Genomic DNA, 18270 nt, shown 5'->3' with positions numbered 1-18270 from the left:
TAAGATAAGGGAGAAATACACTACTCAACTTTTAATATGGGAAACATATACGCACCAATAAGGACAAGACTATAACATTAAATTTCATTCAAGAAGTCAGAATGTTACCATTGCCCCTTGGTGGGGGCAATTGTTATAGTGGTTGGGGGCAGGTGAAACACAGAATGTTATATCAAGCTACTGCATCTCAAATAAAAACACTTCTCAAGGTTATCACATTACAGCTGTAGTATCCACTAATGTTACTAAGTTTTTTTTAAAGTGGTTTGAATTCTTTTAGATGTTAGGCATTGTCTGAATTCAGAGCAAAAGGTTATCTCTATAATTGCGAAAAAATAAGCTACTACTTTAATTAACTAAGACTTTAATTATTTGAATTGAGTTAAAAGTAATTTTACACTTGCAAATAAAATAAATAATGCAAACTCCAGTGTCCCTAGTAGGAGGCAGCTCAATTTCAAATTAAATTGAAAAACAAAAAACAGAAACAAACAAACAGATGAATGACTGTGGACTAGTTCACTTTTTGGACATGAACTTAGTTCAAAATTTAAAAAAAAAACTATCAGCAGGTTAATTTTAATCTCTGTGCAGTGAACTTGTATGAACTTGCACAACACTGTGCTTGGGATGTTTTACCAACTCAAAGCGTTGGTGTTTGGCATCCTGATGCATTAAAGAACAGCTTGGACAAATCCTTCTGACTCTACCTTTAAAAGGTACTACAAGGGGTTTTAACAGTCTCAGTGTATTACTATATGACCTACATAAAGTAACAAGACTGTCCACAAGCAGATATATAGTTATAATTAATGGCTGTAGACTCCTTGAAATCAGATGAAACAAGTCTGTATTTACATTTTCCAGGCAAAACTTAGAATGAGTCGTATGTTAGCCAGTAAAAAAGAGGAGAGGAGATTTTGTGGTTGTAGTGGAGAAAACACGACCACTTTTGTCCATAGGGGCCTTCAAAAGTACCTTGTAGCATCTTTAAGTAACAAGATCCTTCTTTTCTTTGTTTGAATAAAGGAACTGCAGCGTAGGAATAAAACTATACTGGGAATTGAAAACCCCAGTATAGTATAGGCATGAAATACTGCACTTCAAAACAAGCTGACATCCCAGTCTGCTAATTTACATCATGGAGAAATGTGTCAGCTGCAGCAAAAACTGGACTCGTTCCAAAATGTTGCTTCCTAATTTGATTCAGATTCAGATTCCCCTCTATAAGGTTGTTAAGGAGCCCTTCTTCTAATGATGTTGCTGGGGAGTTTACAAATCAGCTGATTACATTATTTTTCTACCCGTAGCACCCTAATAATTTGAATTAACTGCTGCAGCTTGGAGTTTATCTGTGGGTCAGATGGTCATGAATCTACCTGCAGGTAGAGGTACACAAAGGCTGTGGGGTCCTCCTGCAACAGCGTCTGGAGGGTTTTGGGCATGAAACACACACGGAACAGACATCTGTAGTCGTGAGCCTCTTTCTTCTGCACCACCTGAACACACACATGCACAGTTTGCTTCAAATGAATGCAGGTAAAAGCTTTAGCGCTGTCACAGATTAAGCCCACTTCCAAACGGAGCTGAAGTTTAGATATGTACAATTGAACCTTTGCTAAGCCCCGCCCTGTTGCTACGCCTGCTAAACCTTCCATTCTTGCATGAGGTCTGCGATTCCTTCGTAAATAAAGAAAAGCAGATTTTCATTTCCGGGTGTCGATGGCAGATTTTGTCAGCTAAAATAATGACTTACAAGCAGGTTTCATGAGTGTATCTGGCTGATAAAAGCTATTGTTAACTTGTCAGCTTATAAGTCTCAAGCTGATGTTTTAATGTTTCCATTGGAGACGTTTTAAAACAAGAACCCTGTGAAAGTGTTGTAAAGCTACGTAGCAGATGTGTACATAATATAACTTTAATGTTTAAAGACTGAGGCTAAAGCTAGCTTACATCTCAGCGCTGGTCGATGGTGAAATACAGCAGGTATATCTACATGACAGATGTCAGAAATACACTCATTAATGTGGGAAAAGGAAGCCCAGAGACTTGATTATTGCAGCAGACTTTGAGATGGGTCACCAAGCCAGGCCAGCCAGACGGAGATCGCACAAGACAGCCGGGATAAGAGCTAAGCTAGCTCGGCTTAGACCTGAAGTAGCGAGCCAGAGTGAGATGCACTTTTGTCAACCCACTTTGATCCTGCATCAGCCCACACCCTCCTCCTCAAACTCCCATATAATAAATGCAGATGCAGTGGTATCTAACAGGTTTGGCTAGAGGTAACGTTACTGTAGCTAGTAAGCTAGTGTTAGCTAGCCAGACATGTTAAAGTTTGCAGCTTATTTTAGAGCAGATAAAGAAAAAGTTTAATCAATCCCCCACATGCGTGCTCTTGTGTTTCATGTTTTTGAGAGACCACAAAAAAGACCCCACTATCCAGACTCATGAAACACGAGTGTCGCCCTTCTCAGAGCCTTCTGCACACGTTCAACATGTAGAGAAATTACAGGTACTGTTTGGAGGTGGGGCTTAGCAAAGGGTCAGTTGAGGAGATGTGAAAAATTATTATTACTTAAGTGTGTGTGTGTGTGCATGTGTGTACCTGCTGTATCCTCTCCTCATCATGTAGCAGCAGTAGTTTGGTAATGCTGTGCTGCTGCTCCAGCACCAGGGAGAAGTGTTCAATACGGCTCAGAGAAAGCTTTTCCTTCAGTGTCATCACAATATCCTGATGCACAGAGAAATTACATCTTCAGAGACAATATTTTATAACATCAGGAGACATAAATGCTGAGGTGAGCTGAGCTGAGGTTTGTAGGTCTCAATGAAGTGAGGTAAAGTCTAGGAAGCTGATGCACAATATATTTAATATTGATAATAAACTGAGGGATAGAGTGAATCACATTAGCTGTAGCTTTCAAATCAGACTTAAAATTCAACCCGATATTGTCTCAGGTATATGGTTATATTTAAATATGAAGCTTAGTCCCCGCTTGACTATAGAGTTGTCTCCTCAGCTTGACTCGTACTCCTAAAATATTTTGACCAACAAGGCAGTAAGTGTGAAAATTGGCTTCAGTTTTTGACTTGATTTAAGAATCACAGAGACTACTTCCATCACATAAGCACATCATGGACCTCAGCGTTTTCTCTGAACCCCCAAACTCCACTACAGTCGTTATATATCCAATGTAAAGACAACATGAAGTTGGTAGTAAATAGGAATGAATATTATGGTAGACATTATCATTACATTGTACCTTGACTGTGGTGCTTGGTTCAAATTTAAAGGCCTTGGTCTGCCCATTCTCCAGATACACCTTCAGAACATTCGGCAGGAAAAGCAGTGAGTTGCCCTGCAAAGCAGACATGGAGTCAGAAAGAGTGTCATGTGCAACTGTGAGCGTTGCAAAACCTGCTGGTTGAATAGGATTAGAAGTAACAGCATGACAGAAGACAGAGACACTGTGTGAAAAAGAGTCAAGAAAAGAAAGTGACCTGTGTCTCTTTGAGCCATAGATTTAATTGGACATATTTTTTGCTCATTGGAGTGTTTGTCTTTTATAATAAAACAACAAAATCTTTTATGAATGTAGCACTTATTGAAACGAGAGATTACAAAATGAATCATGAGGGACAAACACGGAGACAAACATACACTTAAATGGCCAACACATGCAGACAAACTTAGGAGAACTGAATAATTGAACTGAATAAGGCTTTACAGAAGCCTTTTGATAAAAAAAGTTTAAAAAAAGGTTTTCAGAAGTAATTTAAAGAAAGATATTGCTTTTGCCAGTCTGGGTTTGTCATAGGGCTGTGCGATTGCCTCTAAATTTCAAATTGTAGATTGTCATTGCTGTAGATTGCCAATACACGATTAAATTGGCAAAGGGGCAGGGGCGGCACGTGTCCTTGGCACGTGTCTTATGTTGATCACTACCAGTCAGCAACACTGCCAACACTGACACTGCTGTGGCTTTGGTGGCAAAGAAAAACGCCACATCTCCAATTTGGGAGTTTTTTGGGTTTATCCCAGATGCCAGAGGTGAGCCGACGGACACAACAAAGCCTATCTGCAAAATATGCAACAAATGTGTGTCCGTGAAAAATGTTCAGACAACCAATTTATTTGCGCATCTTCGTCTTCATCATCCTGCTGAAGCCACAAAACTCCCGATCCCCCAAGCTAGCACTTCAAGCACTGCAGGTTTATACTTTTTGTTATAATGACGTTATTTTTAATGTTTTGCATCACATGCAACAGTGAGCGACACCGCTGCGCTGACAAGCCGGAGACGTGTTGCTCCTCCTCACTTCAAGTCGCTGTCATTAACTTTTAACCTGCAAAGTCAGCAGTGCCGCAACACTGTAGGAATTTATGAAAGCCCTTGTGTGAACATTTCAGTAGTTATACATTAAAACAATATTTATTTGCAATTAGCCTACTCTGTTGAACGACCCCAAAGCATGAGCAAACGGGCTGTGTCAGTTCGAATCAAAGAGATGCGCCCTGTCACTGTCACAGGGCTGGCTGACAGTGTACTCTGCGCTGAGAGGAGAGAAGAGGATAGAAGAGAAGAGAAGAGAAGAGAAGAGAAGAGAAGAGAAGAGAAGAGAAGAGAAGAGAAGAGAAGAGAAGAGAAGAGGAGAGGAGAGTGTGGATTGTAGGTCTGTTTGTAAACAGGGCTTCTCTAACAGTCATGTATTTCCTCCAGAAACATCTCTTAATGCACAGTAGAGTGCCCTTTTTTTTTTTTCAAAATTGCCTTGATAAACAGCAAATCGCCTGACAACCTTCCAATCACCAATATAGGATTTGATCGGTGATCGTCCCAGCCCTAGTTTGTCAGGTAGGTTATTCCACACTAACATCCAACAGGATCCTGCCTGATGACCTCAGACAGCAGGCTGATAAAGGCACAGTGATTCAGAAATATATTTCTGGAGCCAGACCACAAGTTTTTTAAAAAATGAGTAAAATCTTTTTAAATTATTTAGTAATAAACTGTAGAGACAGTAAAAGGGTGTAATATGGTTGCTTAACTTGCTGCATTTTGCATAATCTGAGTCTGCAAGTCATTGTTTGATTTTTTTTCAAGTTGGGGACAGTGGTGGACAAAAGGTAGGTGAAGCGAGCTTGTGGCCAGAAGGTCATTGGGTCTCTGATTCTCAGAAATAAACAGATTGCACTAAATGATAAAAACAAGATGGTATATGCATTTCAAAATTAAGTTTGAAATCAAACAACAGACCTAGTTTTTGACAAGGTCTAGTTATATAAGAAAGTTCACTATGCAAGGACTGTAGATCTGTAATAAAGAAATAATGCATGTTTCCATCCACTACGTGAATAGAAAAACTGATGGCGCTAATTTTCTAAAATTGGGAGTCATTAAACCACCACTGAAGATAACAGTGTAAATAGCTTTACACATTACAACATACTGTACTTACATAAGGAAAGAGAAAGATTAGCTTTGTCTCATTATCAGCTCTTTTTCACAGAGCATTTCCTCCCATCATATCGTCTGGCCTGTTTCTGTCTGCCCAGCTTGTTCACTGTGGTGAGTCATCTTTCCCTGCCTCATCCCTGTTCTCTTATCGTTTTAGAGCGTGTTGTTCTGTATTGACACTGTGATGTGCTGTAATGCAACATTGATGTCTGTATGTTTTGAAGTTCAAATGGAGAGCTTTCAAATTTTAGACAACCCCTCCCTTGTCACCCTCCCATCTTCCATTTCTCTTGTTTCCTCTGCCTTTTAACTCTGCCCGTCTCTTCTCTATCTCTACTTCTACCTCCCTCCTTAATCTGATGCTTATTGTCCTGTAATCATGGACATTAGAACTGGAGACAAGGCAGATATTGATCCATGTTTTCTCTGTGATTAGTAATGGGCACTTCAGCCTCTGTGGTTTTCCTCATCCAGCTAATTTCACTTCCACTGGCAGGATGGGAACTCCTTACCAACAAGAGACAAGAGCAAAACTGCATACAGTGTGGAATAATACTGACCAATCATAAAACATCACACCTCATCATTGTGCAAAGATACATCTGCTCATAATAAATTGATCAAAATCTAAAGACCTTCAAAATAATGTAAAAATAAAAGTCATTTGTACATTAAGTCTAAGTCACCAAAATGCACCGTGTATATTCTTGAGGGTTAAAAAATATGTAGGGTGCGTCCCCTTCAAGTTCATTAAATCCAGCATTGTTTAAATGCTTATCCTTTACATGACTGAGAGGGATTATTTTTATATGAGTCCATGTACTGGGAACATTTCAGGGAAAATCTTGCAGTTTGCTTTTAAAGATTTTAAAGGTTATTTTTTGGCACAAGCTCCTCATCTGCTACCTATAACTTGTTGCATTATTACCAGCTGTAACGGCATGTGGCTGGCATTGTTTTCCACTTGTGAGTCTGTGTGTGTGTGTGTGTGTGTCATGAAAAAATGTGGCACCCACTGTAGTGGAAACTAGCACAGAAGTGGTCTTCAGTAATGTTTCCTGTGCTTATATATTTGTCTGTCCGTCTGTGGACATATTTTGTTGATGCGATACAACAGTGCAAGATGCTGTCACGAAATTTTACTCGAAATGAAGACAGCGTTTACAGATGGGTGTGGTCTGAGCCATGAGTACTGAGCCCTCATGTAACAGCGCACTAATGACTACTGAGTACTCATGAGTCAGAACACCAGCATGTTGACAGGGGTTGTGGCTGGTGTGATGCCATCACAAGATGGTTTATAATATGTTACCCAAGGAAGAGCTGTGTGAAGTTCATTCATCAAATCAGCACACTCATCTATAGCTGACTTCATCACTCTGGTGTGTTCATAGAGCGGGGACTAGGGCTGCACGATTTGGTAAAATAGTCATATTGCGATTATTTTGACTGACACTGCGATTACGATATGAGATATGATTAGTGGGAATGACTGTTTTTGTATTAAAATTTTCATATTTCATATATATATTATGATTAAAATCATAATTACGTGCCCTTTGCTTGTATCTGTATCAAACAAACATGTCTTATTACATCTGGAGAACAATATTTGTTTCCCAGAGCATCTTCGCAGGACTGTAATATCTCCTTATAATGCAGTTTTCACAAACATTTTTCCTTTTTCAAAAAATTGCAATTAGTTTCCAGTCATGCGATTTGGATATTGCACTTGGCCATATTGCGATTTCAGTAATTTTTCGATTTATTGTGCAGCCCCAGCGTGGACCTGATAATTAATGAGGTTATGTGAAGTTTGGAAACAGAAGAAGACATTACATACTGCAATCTATACAATCCACCTGAAAAATAGACTGTGGACACTCTCAAGATCAATCAAATTCTAGAATAATTCAATCAACCACCTCTCCAGAACAATGAACGTGTGGGGTCCAGGACGGACATGAGTAGTTTTATGTTTAGGTTTATGAGCATATATGACACGTAAACCCAAAACCAACAACATGCCATGAATTTTAGGCCATTTTTTCAAAACAACTTTCTCTGACCTGGAAGAGCAACTGTCACAACTGTTTCATGGGACATCAAAACTCTGTTGCACATCTCCAAAAGTGGTAACTCACCCAAACATCCATATCTGGGTATCATATGTATGTAGATATGTAAAAAAAACATGGTGAATGGATTAGGAATGAATATCAAGAATCTCAAGGAAACGCTGCCAAACAGACTTGCAAATTCTTTACATTAAGAGTGTAATAATGTTCTCTCACCTGAGAGTGTCCATTGACTTCCACCTCTTCAGCAAAGTGAACTTTCACAGGGTTGGACCTGAGCTTGGCCCTCTTCTCTGGTGTGATGAATGATGACTTTGGGCCCTTGGAGGAATATAAAACAATAAATCAAGGTGTTATAACTTAAAAAAAACTTTCAATGAGGTACGGTGGTTCACATGAGGGAAAGTAAAAGATGCGCAGCTTGTTGCTTTTGTTTCACATCTCATCATACAGAAGTTTAACCAAACACATTTGATTATTTAATGGACTGAGAATATATACCCAGAGTTTCTCTGGTTGACTGCAGACTAAAACTTGAAGCAGTTAAAATATTTTTCCAGCTTCAATATCACTACTGACATTAAATGGATAGTGTGGATTATCTGAAGTGGGGTTGTGTGAGGTATTTAGTTATGTATTAAGTATTAAGTAATGAATTGCTGTGGACAGGGTCAGTAGCAAAACATATTTAGCTACTTGAAGAAATCAGTATCAGTTTAAGTGTACTAATTATATTATATTTGGTTTATTTTGACCCCTTTGCCTTGCCATCAGACAGACTTTTTCAACGAGAAACTGTCATTATAATAATTCTCTCTTGCTCAAGCCAACTCCTTTTGGAAAAGGGGCAGCAGTACACCAATAACTCCTGTGTGGTTTGGAAATATTTGGCTTATGAAAAGGCAGTTTCTCCAACGGTGAAAATATTATAAACATAGCATATACATAAAGCAGCATTTAATTTTTTTTAGGTGGGCCCCTTTGAAGTGGCTAATATATGTTTTGCTGTTGACCTTGTCCACACAAGCACATTTCTTAGCCTCCTACACCCAGACTCCTGCTGTTTCTCCAAACCGGGGCCGTGCTGACCACAATCTACGGTAGTTAATACACTGACTATCAATAAGTACCTCATATAGCACCACTTCAAATAATCCAAACTATGCCTTTAAAGCTATTACAGTATTAGAAAGAACTGTTACACACTGGATCCATACATTTTTAAAAAAGTAAGCAAAACCATTTAATGTTCAATACAACAAAATAATCCAAATAAATATTGTTGTATCAAGGAATTTACATTAAGAAGATATCCATCATGTATTAATATTAATCTTAAGTACAGGAGCTCAGGATCTCAGATAAGATGATAAGCATGTTGTTGCCTTCATTACTGCTAAACCAGTTACAGATTAAAGCACTAGAGGAAGACTTCAAACAATCTTGCTGCTTTTATATCACTGTCTGATTATACTAAAAATCTTATTCACTTAGGCATGCCTTGTGTCTTTAGACCTCTTTTGATGTTTTCTTACCATCAACAAGCATGACAGAGGTGAATATTTCTGGGAAATACTAATAATTCCTTAAAGCTCAATAATGGTTTCTTGGAGGAGCTGTGAGCTATGAATCAGGTGGTAAAGGTGCTTCCATCAGCAGAACGGCTGATGAGAATCACTGAGGAGCAGCCATTTATTTACCGATCTACTTCACCTTACTGCAAACACACACAATTTGTCACCTTCACAGATTGAGGTCACACACACACACATACACACACACACATAGATTGAGTGGTCATGACAGAGTGTGTGTGTGAGTCTGGGGGGAGTTTCAGAGGTTGTTGTCACTGTTAACACTGATGTAGTGGTGGGACCTTGGCGACAGGACGCTTGTTAGCAGTGACTCTTGACCTCAAGCCTCATTGACATGCTGATTAATGTGTTTGATGACAACAGCTTTTCAAAATCCCATGTGTATACAGACACTGTACATCTATAATATGTAGGCATGCGTGCACATACATGACTGTATATGTGTTTGTTTTTACAACAGTTCATCACAAATGCTGCTAGAATCGGAGTCTCCATCAATGTAACTTTGTGTGTAAATGTGTGTTTCTGACTCCCAACTTGTCAAATATGGCAACTTCATCAGTACCCTACGCTTCAAACTATGATGCTCTATGTACCCCTCTTGTGTCAGTTTTGCATGTGTAGAGCTCTGCGGTCAAGTTTGTAAAAATATATATGCAACAACCAGGTGCTTTTTCAAAATTAAAGGCAGAAAAATACTTGGCTAGATTTAGCCAACAAAACTACTGTAATGGTCAAGCAAATGAGTCAGAAATCTACTTACCCAAAGTCAATTTTTACTTTCCCCACTACAAACTGTTTTAATTATTAGCAGTAATCAGATAACAACTAAGACTAAAGTTGGTTCAACATCCAGGTTTGTCACGTTTAATCTAGGACTGCAATGTCTACAAAATGTAGGAAAACTGTAAAAATATCTATCCCAGATTCTCAAAGTCCAAGGTGATGTCTTTAAATGTCTCATTTTTTTCAGTTTATAACCAAAGATATTCAGTTTAATGTCATAATCAGCCATGAAAAGCCGGAAATCTCCATATGTGAGAGGCTAGAAAGAGCATTTTCTGCCAATTTTGCATTGAAAATTAGTATAATGATTAATTGATTATCGTATTATTATAACACTTTTTTACTAGATTTGCTTCCCTGGCAGGGCATTTTACTCGCCGCAGGCAAGGGGGCAATCCTTATTGTTGAGCCCTGATATTGCAGACTTATGTCTGCTGGATTTGACATGTTGGGAGTGAGAATGGATTGATGTGTGTGGGTGTGTGTTTGTGTCTGTCTATGTGTTAGATACAGCGGACTCACCAGCATCGTTCTGAGGACAGTCATTGTCAACGAATCTTGACACTCCCTGGAAAAAAAACATAGCTGGTCAGGTTAGACGTGATGTGCATATCTTAATTTTAAATTTGTGTTATATGTAGCGATAATCATGCACGTGTGTGTGTGTGTGTGTGTGTGTGTTCGTGAATACAGCTGTCGGTGTAGACCTGATTATTTCAGCAGCTTGCTCTGGGGTCAGGTCATCGACAGCGACGTTATTGATCTTCACAAGCTGGTCGCCAGGGACGAGCCGACCATCTGCAGGACCACCTGGACACACAAAATGGCCTTGTGTTGTCATGCCTGAGGGTGTTCAATTGGTCTGCATTCATGCTGCAACCGGGGCTGATGACAGGCAGTAGCTTGTATTCTAGTGATCTCCTTTCATCTCACACTGATGCATAATTTTTCACACAGCTCTCCAAATGTAACCGTCCCACTGCAGGGAGACCAGCAATCTAATCACTGTGAATCCAATTTAGGGTGTATCAAACAACTGTACATCTCTCCGCCTCATTTAGCATTCTCCCACCTTCCTCAGCTCTATACCTGTATTAAACATAAATGTCACCTTTCGTTTACTGCTCCTATTAGTCAGCATCCAGCACTAAACGGCTGCTGTCGCCATTACTGATAAAAAGACATTAGGACCAAAATCTTTTCTCTGTAGGATTCACTTCAGGAGTAAATAGACGTGTATATGCATATAAATAGGTCTATATATTGATTTGTTTTATTTTATTATATATTTTATACTGTTCTATTATGAGTTTAATCATGTGCACAAACTGTATTTGCTATTATATTATACTCTCTGAACACCAATAAAACAGAATTGTGACCAGAAGTTACAGTAGATTTTTGCAAATGGGGATGATTTCTTGCACGTCCTATGCTCAATAACTGCTCCAAATACACTAGAGATGCAGTGCATATTTACGTTTTTCAATTTTTTTGAAGTCTCTAAAGTGGCTGTCATATATGAAGGTTGAAACCTCTTAACTCTCTTAATGCAATTGTTCCTCCTGTCCATACTGGCTTTTAAAAGACGTGCTCCCAATTTAAGTAATGGGGGATTAAATTCATTCCACAAACCAAGTTTTATCTGTAGCTAAAATGAGGCTCCAGCCGTCTGCATTAGACAAACCAGGGAGGTGTCTTCCAAAGTTACAGAATTTTTAATATAAAATTCATTTTTGTTAACCATCCCTTCATTGCAGCACAGCACAGACACACTGTCTCAGAAACACAAAGAGGGCACTTAGTAGTATAAGGACTGTGACTTTGGAAGATACTTTACTTGATGAAAACTGAAACAGTAAGAAAAATCTGGAAGAGAATGCCATTGCATTAGTGAAGCTGAGTTTCACAATATTAGATGAAGGCATGGCAAAGGATGCTGCCAGGGCTTCATGCCAACATACTGAATATAGGGGGGATTTTATTTTATTTTATAGAACTACTAATAGCTCTTTCTAGTCGGTTGTATATTTTATTAATAGAAAAAAAAATTCATATTTTCTTATGCATATTTTATCTATTTCTCACGATTACATAATATCCTGGGAGAAAGTGTGCAATTTTATTTTTGTGCACCATCACAAAGGCATGAATAGTGTCATGGCTCTGGCTATTGATAGCATACATGAATTCATGTAGGCATGTGCACAGAAATACAAATATTTTACCTGACAGTGTGTAATCTAGGTTTATTGTGTCAAGAAAGATTGTTTCTCATACACAGAGACATTCATGACACTTTTCACTGCCTCCATACATCACTCCCTGCCATCGCCTTCCCAGTCATCCAAAGCATCCTCAGCAATTCTTTTCTGTACATCATGTAACCCTCCAGTACTGTGTTATTCAATGGTGATACAAGTTATTAGTTGATGTTACATCCAAAATTAACATAGACAGATGCAGGTGTCTCCGATAGCTCTGAAAATGCTTTTAAATAAAGGTTTCACATTTCACTGTCAAGATGCTGCAGCACGTGCTACAGAGACAGAGGGAATATCGAGCCAAGCCTCAGTGGGGCCACTTGAGACATGCGCAACAGTGCGTGTGTGTGCGTGTGTGTGTGTGTGTGTGTGTGTGTGTGCAGAAGCAGATGGTGACTGAGCAGACTTGAGCCAGACAGTATAAAGCGAGGTGATCTGCCCTCAGACCTCAGGGGGATTCAGATCCTCGCGGCTCTGAAGCACCATAGAAAACTGCTCTTCAGAGTACAGATATGAGTGGAATGTAATATACAGTATGTCTTTTAGAGTCATTAAATACGTACTATATACTATGCAGTATGTATTAAATGACTTTTAAGTAACTGTTTGATTTTTAGTCAGATGTCAATAAAACGGGGAACTTGCATTTTTGTATTTACAGTATTTTTTTTTTGCATGCGCTGGAATTTAAGTTATACTGCAATTGGTTCATTGTTCATTAATTGTTTAAAGAACATAAATCGATACTTTTTAGTTGTCATTTATAGAAATATATACCTGCTTAGTTAGTAACCAATAGCAAGATATTGTATCTGTATCAAGATACAAATTTATATATTTCAGTATGGCATATATACATGATTCATAGATGAAAGCTATCATCTTAGTGTATTAGTATTCCAATTAATTCAGTTATGAAGTATTCATTAGGAATGTGCATGATATCAGAGCAGATCAATATTACTGATTGATGGTCCAAAACTGAAACAGATTTTGAAACTACTTCTCTATTCATTGTCTGATGCATTAAGAGTTAGAAATGTGTTGAAGACTCAGTTGTTGCCTCTTTACAAAGAGTGATCCCTAGATGTGTTGTGTTGCCAATAATGACTTGATGCTTGAACCTAAATCAACAGGGTGAGGAATGTTCAACCTTAACAATAATGAGACAAATGGCATTTTCTGAAATGTACAAATCACAGTTTGGAACAGTACACTCTACCAGGCAAAATATGAGAGGAGTGGTGTATAAACACTGCAATGCAAACATACTGTAGGCACAGTGAGCCATTTGATTCAACACAGTTTCAGTTACCTTTGAATGATTTTCTGTGCATAGCATACAGGTTCCCATCAGCACTACAGGACAAATGATCCTAAACTGAGTGAGAATGTGATGGCTATATGTACATCATAGATATTCAAGATACTGTATAATGATAAATGATTCTGTTTTAAGGATCATAAGACCGCAGCTCTCCTTTAGATGTGACAACATTTACAGCATCCAGGTGGAGAGACACTTATCTAGTTCCGAGCAGAGGAAGCCCTTTCAAGCAGCAAGTGTAACCATCACTCTTCTTTCCAGTTTCTGCAATCAACACTCAAGCTCAGCATCATTTATTGTCCAGTGTGCGAGGTTTATTGGCAGAATATGGCAGAAAAGAAATTTTATATTCAGAAGTGTAATTTCATCCGTGTATGATCACCTGAAAATAAGAACTGTTGTGTTTTTTTTTAACCTGAGAATGAGTTTTTTATATCAACAGAGAGCGCGAGTCCTCTTTCATGTAGGCCACTATGTTGCACCACCATATTTCTACACTAGACCAGAATGGACAAACTAAACACTGACTCTAGAGTAGGGTTGTCACGATACCATAATTTCAGTAGTCGATACCAATACCTGTGAATTTTCACGATTCTCAATACTAATTCGATACCACGATTAAAAAAAAAAAAAAAAACACAACACAGAAACTCTGCTACTGCCCTATTCAGCTTTTTTGCCTCAGTTGAATTCGAGTCATATTTTCTGTGCCTTTCAAAAGCTTCAGTGATTTTTGGTTGTGTTAGTGTGAGACTTTCCTCCTGCTTCTCCTGGTCTGGCTCACACTGATACTGTAAAGGAAAAAAAAACTTTTAGTTTAAATAACATAAGAGACTGTCATCATGATACCTTACGTATAATGACGCAGACCATATCGTTACATTACGTTAAACGTCATCTACACGAGGGAACGACTGAGCGAGAGAGTAGAAGCCTGCACGGCTGCGCTTCAGCTGACTCTCATGCCAAAATGACGGAACGTAGCAGGCATATTCGGGTTAACGTATAACGTGACAGTGACAACAGTGATAGTAAACGGAAACTCAGGTTTGATGTGCTTCCTCCTTTCGTTTGAAAACTTCTGTTTGCATGTCAGCTTGTTTGAGTCTAGAATTGCTCTGTATTCATCCGCCTCGAATGCAAAATATTTCCACACGCGACTCTTAGTACATGTCTTGTCGACGAGCCGACGCGTTGTACCACTCTCACTTGCAGAAGCTATTTTTTTCTAAGACAGCAGGTTTTATACTGACTGCTCCGTGCTGCTCACACGCATATAATGCCCCCGTCAGTTCCACCAAGAATCGACACGGCTCGCCGAGGGAGAAGTAGTATATTCGGTTCTGTTCGGTTCGGTTATTTTTTTCGTGTTGGTATCGAATTGGTATCGGAAGTATTGGTTCTTGTGACAACCCTACTCTAGAGCCACAGTCGCAGCCCTAACCCCAAGTCTTAGCCATCGATTGCACACCAGAAAGTACATTAGGTATTTGATTGGAGGTTCTTACACAGCCTGGGAGGAAGTGCTGCTTGAGACTCTCAATTAAGGGCAAAAAATCCCTCTCCTTAAAAAGCTCCTCCTTTGTTTGGCTCCTCATTAAACTGGATATGCTTTACACTCACACGCACACACACACGCACACGCACACACACACCATCAGTGCCACAGTAAATTTCCTTTGTTAATGTGATTTTGTGTGCACATGTGCAGTGTGAGCATACAGTATCAGCTCCCTTGGAGTTTCCACTTTTTACAGTTTGTTTTGTACACTGGCCAGTGGCCTGCAGTGGTCTGGCACAGCTCCACTATTACATTTGCTGAGGAGACTTGCTCTATGCAAAGCAGGAGACAACAGGGACAGAAAAAATGCTCTGCTCCTGAAAGACCAGAATATATTTGATTTAACACCCTCCTACTAATTATGTTACATCATAATGCAATAAATCAGTGTGGTTCTGTCAGCTGCACTGAATAAAGATGTTGCACAGTAAAGCTCTTACAGAAGCTTGCATACCAATAATCAAAAAAAAAAAAAAAAAAAAGAAGAAGAAAGGGTGTGTCAAGGGTACTTTGTAAGACTAAGGGATCCATTAAGAACCCTTTTTGGAAAAAAGAGGTCTTCAGGAATTGTTGCAATGAATCCTTTGGTTGAGGACTCCTTGTACCATAACATAAAAGGGTTCTCAGTAGAACCCCCTCGGTGGGTTCTGGATAAAACCCTTAAAATATAAAAGAGTTTGTGGTAGAATGCCCTCGGTGGGTTCTAAATACAACCCTTGGGATATAAAAAGGTTCCCCCTGGGTGGGTTCTTGAAAGTTCTAGATAGAACCCCTGGAGATGGTTCTGGGTAGAACCATTACATCATAGAAGGGTTTCCTGTAGAAACTCTCATTGGAGATTCTGGGTGAATCCCCTATGAGACCTCTGGGTGCGTCTTTTGCAGATGGTTCTGGGTATAACTATTTGTGTTGGGTTCTTAGTGGAACACTCTGAAAGGGTTCCAGGTGCAACCTTTATAAAAGGTTTTACCAGGAACCAAAAGGATTCTCCTATGGGGAAAAGCCAAAGAACCCTTTATAGCATCCTTATCTCCAAGAGTATATAAGCAAATGATAGCTGTGGTTCAATTCATTAGATTAGATTAAAGTGACTGACTGAACAACTCTCCACAGCTCTTGTTACAGCAGCAAACCAACAACACCCTGACGTATGTCCTGCATATGTGTCGGTATGATCCTAACCCTCCCATGTGTGGGACAGGTCAGGGCTGCTGCCATAGGGACTCACCACCTACAAAGTGAATAGCAGCAGCAGCAGCTGTGTCTGTTGGGCCAGAGACACTGACAAAGCAGACCAACACACTGCAGACGTTGGCACTGGAACCTGGCGCGTAGAATGTGATCTCCACGGGGGAGGGAGCCTGAGCGAGTGTTGGGGGAAGATGAGAGGCACCATCCAGACGTAGCTGGACTCACCTAAACATGCAGCGTCAACTATGAAATCAAACTCTCTGATGCTGAGTAGTACTGTGTTTCCTCCACTCATGAGTTTGATGTAAAGTGCTGCATGGTTTTTAGGGACAAGAGGATTACTTATCTGTGTGTAGAAGAACAGTGTACTATATAAACACAGCGAGGTTTGTACATGGATCACACCAGCTCAATTCAAAGTTTAGTGATCAGCTTTAGAACTGATCCCTCAGAACAGACACTCAAGCAGAGAAGGGGCTTAGCTGTTAATAACTACATCATATTTTATCTGCGCTATTTTTAGATTGCAGATCTTTCTTGCAATATTACTTTGCTTTTCCTATCATATATTTTAGCATTTCACAAATTTTGTTGTACCTGGGGTGACCTCCTGCACCAGGATGGGGGTCTGAGATGACAGAGTGAGGCCATGGGAGTTGAGATTCGGGTCCCGTGGGATCTGAACGTTGAAACGGAAGGGGTAATTCCTCTGATCAGAGCCGCTGGACTCTGCTGTCTTCCCATCCGTTACAACCCGGTCTCTGGAGAGGAGCAGGTGGACATAAATATAAAAACAAAAATAATTAACACACAATGACATCTTATCTTGCATATTAAGTACAAATATTTGCATTTCTGCTCTGGTAGTTTGATCAGTTCTTCAGTTCTGGTTAACAACTTCATATTTGTGTTTATTAGAAACACAATGAAAGAAAGAATAAATTCAATAGACTGTAGCTAAATACTGTATAGCATAAATTATTTGATATTTGATAGAAAAATTAACACAAATGGCTTGATCCATGACCTCCATATTTTCACACAGGCCCCTTCCTCAATCAAAAGATGTACAGGTCAGAGTGAAATGGAGAATCTAACTAAGAAATTTAAATACAACAAAAAGAAAGGTTTACCTGCTCAGAGAGTGAGACCTGCTGCCTAAGTCTCTGGACCGTCTCAGCCATCGTCCCACCACCTGCTCCACCCGGCTGGTCCTGCGGGATGGGGAGCGGCTCCTGTCCTGCACCTCCATTTACCTACCAGGGGGCAAAGGTATGACACACACATTTAGGGCTGTGCTATATGACAAAATATATAATGTGATGAAACAAAAACAGAACACAGAGTGGGGTAATTCTGAGCAGGAGGACTCCAACTAGCTAAGACAGAACAAAGAGCTTGAATCTAGAGAGGGGCTCCCTCTGTTGCATGGATGTGGTTTGGGTATGAACAACACTGATTATGTGGTCATTTTATATAAACAATTTATTCACTGAATTTACAGAAATGTGCTATATCATGATATCTATCATTATCTAAATATGAAATGATCTTTATCAGGATATGAGATTTTGTCATATCGCACAGCTCTACATGCAGTTGGTTAAATGTCCCTACATTACAGACGAAGCATCGGTGCCATGTGATGAAACATTTCATGCATGAATCGAACAAGAAAACAAAAGCAAATCAAACAGGAGGAAGAGAGCTTGGGTGTTAAAACACTTCTGAAAATCTGATGCAATGAATGGTGAAAAGCAAGCTCAGTGGGGATTTTTCTAATTAAAAAAGAAAGAAATATTATGAGAGGAGGTGAAACGTGTCAATCAGAGTTTTAAGTAGACTGTGAAATCCAGCTTCATCAGAGTACAAGATGTTGTTGAATGATGACTTTAATTGCAGGAGTGGCAAAATGCAGTGCTGCTGAGACACAGCAGGAACACACACACACACACTGACGCACACATTAGGCTTGGCACAGGGACATCACCGTATTAGACATGGGC

At 39.5% G+C, this 18270-nt stretch overlaps 1 protein-coding gene across 1 annotated transcript in view; it reads right to left on the bottom strand.

Moving 5' to 3' along the window:
• frmpd1a (FERM and PDZ domain containing 1a) overlaps window positions 1–18270 on the bottom strand; it is a 55655-nt gene that overhangs the window by 12709 nt on the left and 24676 nt on the right. Inside the window, exons 3-10 of the mRNA XM_084715807.1 lie at window positions 17398–17520; window positions 16862–17025; window positions 10626–10728; window positions 10441–10486; window positions 7754–7858; window positions 3264–3359; window positions 2606–2731; window positions 1380–1499 (exon numbers count right to left, since the gene is read on the bottom strand). Coding sequence (XP_084571933.1) covers window positions 1380–1499; window positions 2606–2731; window positions 3264–3359; window positions 7754–7858; window positions 10441–10486; window positions 10626–10728; window positions 16862–17025; window positions 17398–17516 — 879 coding nt within the window. The 5' untranslated portion in view covers window positions 17517–17520. The remainder of the gene's footprint in view (window positions 1–1379; window positions 1500–2605; window positions 2732–3263; window positions 3360–7753; window positions 7859–10440; window positions 10487–10625; window positions 10729–16861; window positions 17026–17397; window positions 17521–18270) is intronic.

Source organism: Lutjanus erythropterus, chromosome 3 (assembly GCF_056507025.1).
Source record: "Lutjanus erythropterus isolate fLutEry1 chromosome 3, fLutEry1.hap2, whole genome shotgun sequence".
Taxonomy (NCBI): Eukaryota; Metazoa; Chordata; class Actinopteri; order Lutjaniformes; family Lutjanidae; genus Lutjanus; species Lutjanus erythropterus.
The sequence above is the reverse complement of the archived record's forward strand: the minus strand, read 5'-3'. Positions and strand labels throughout refer to the sequence as shown.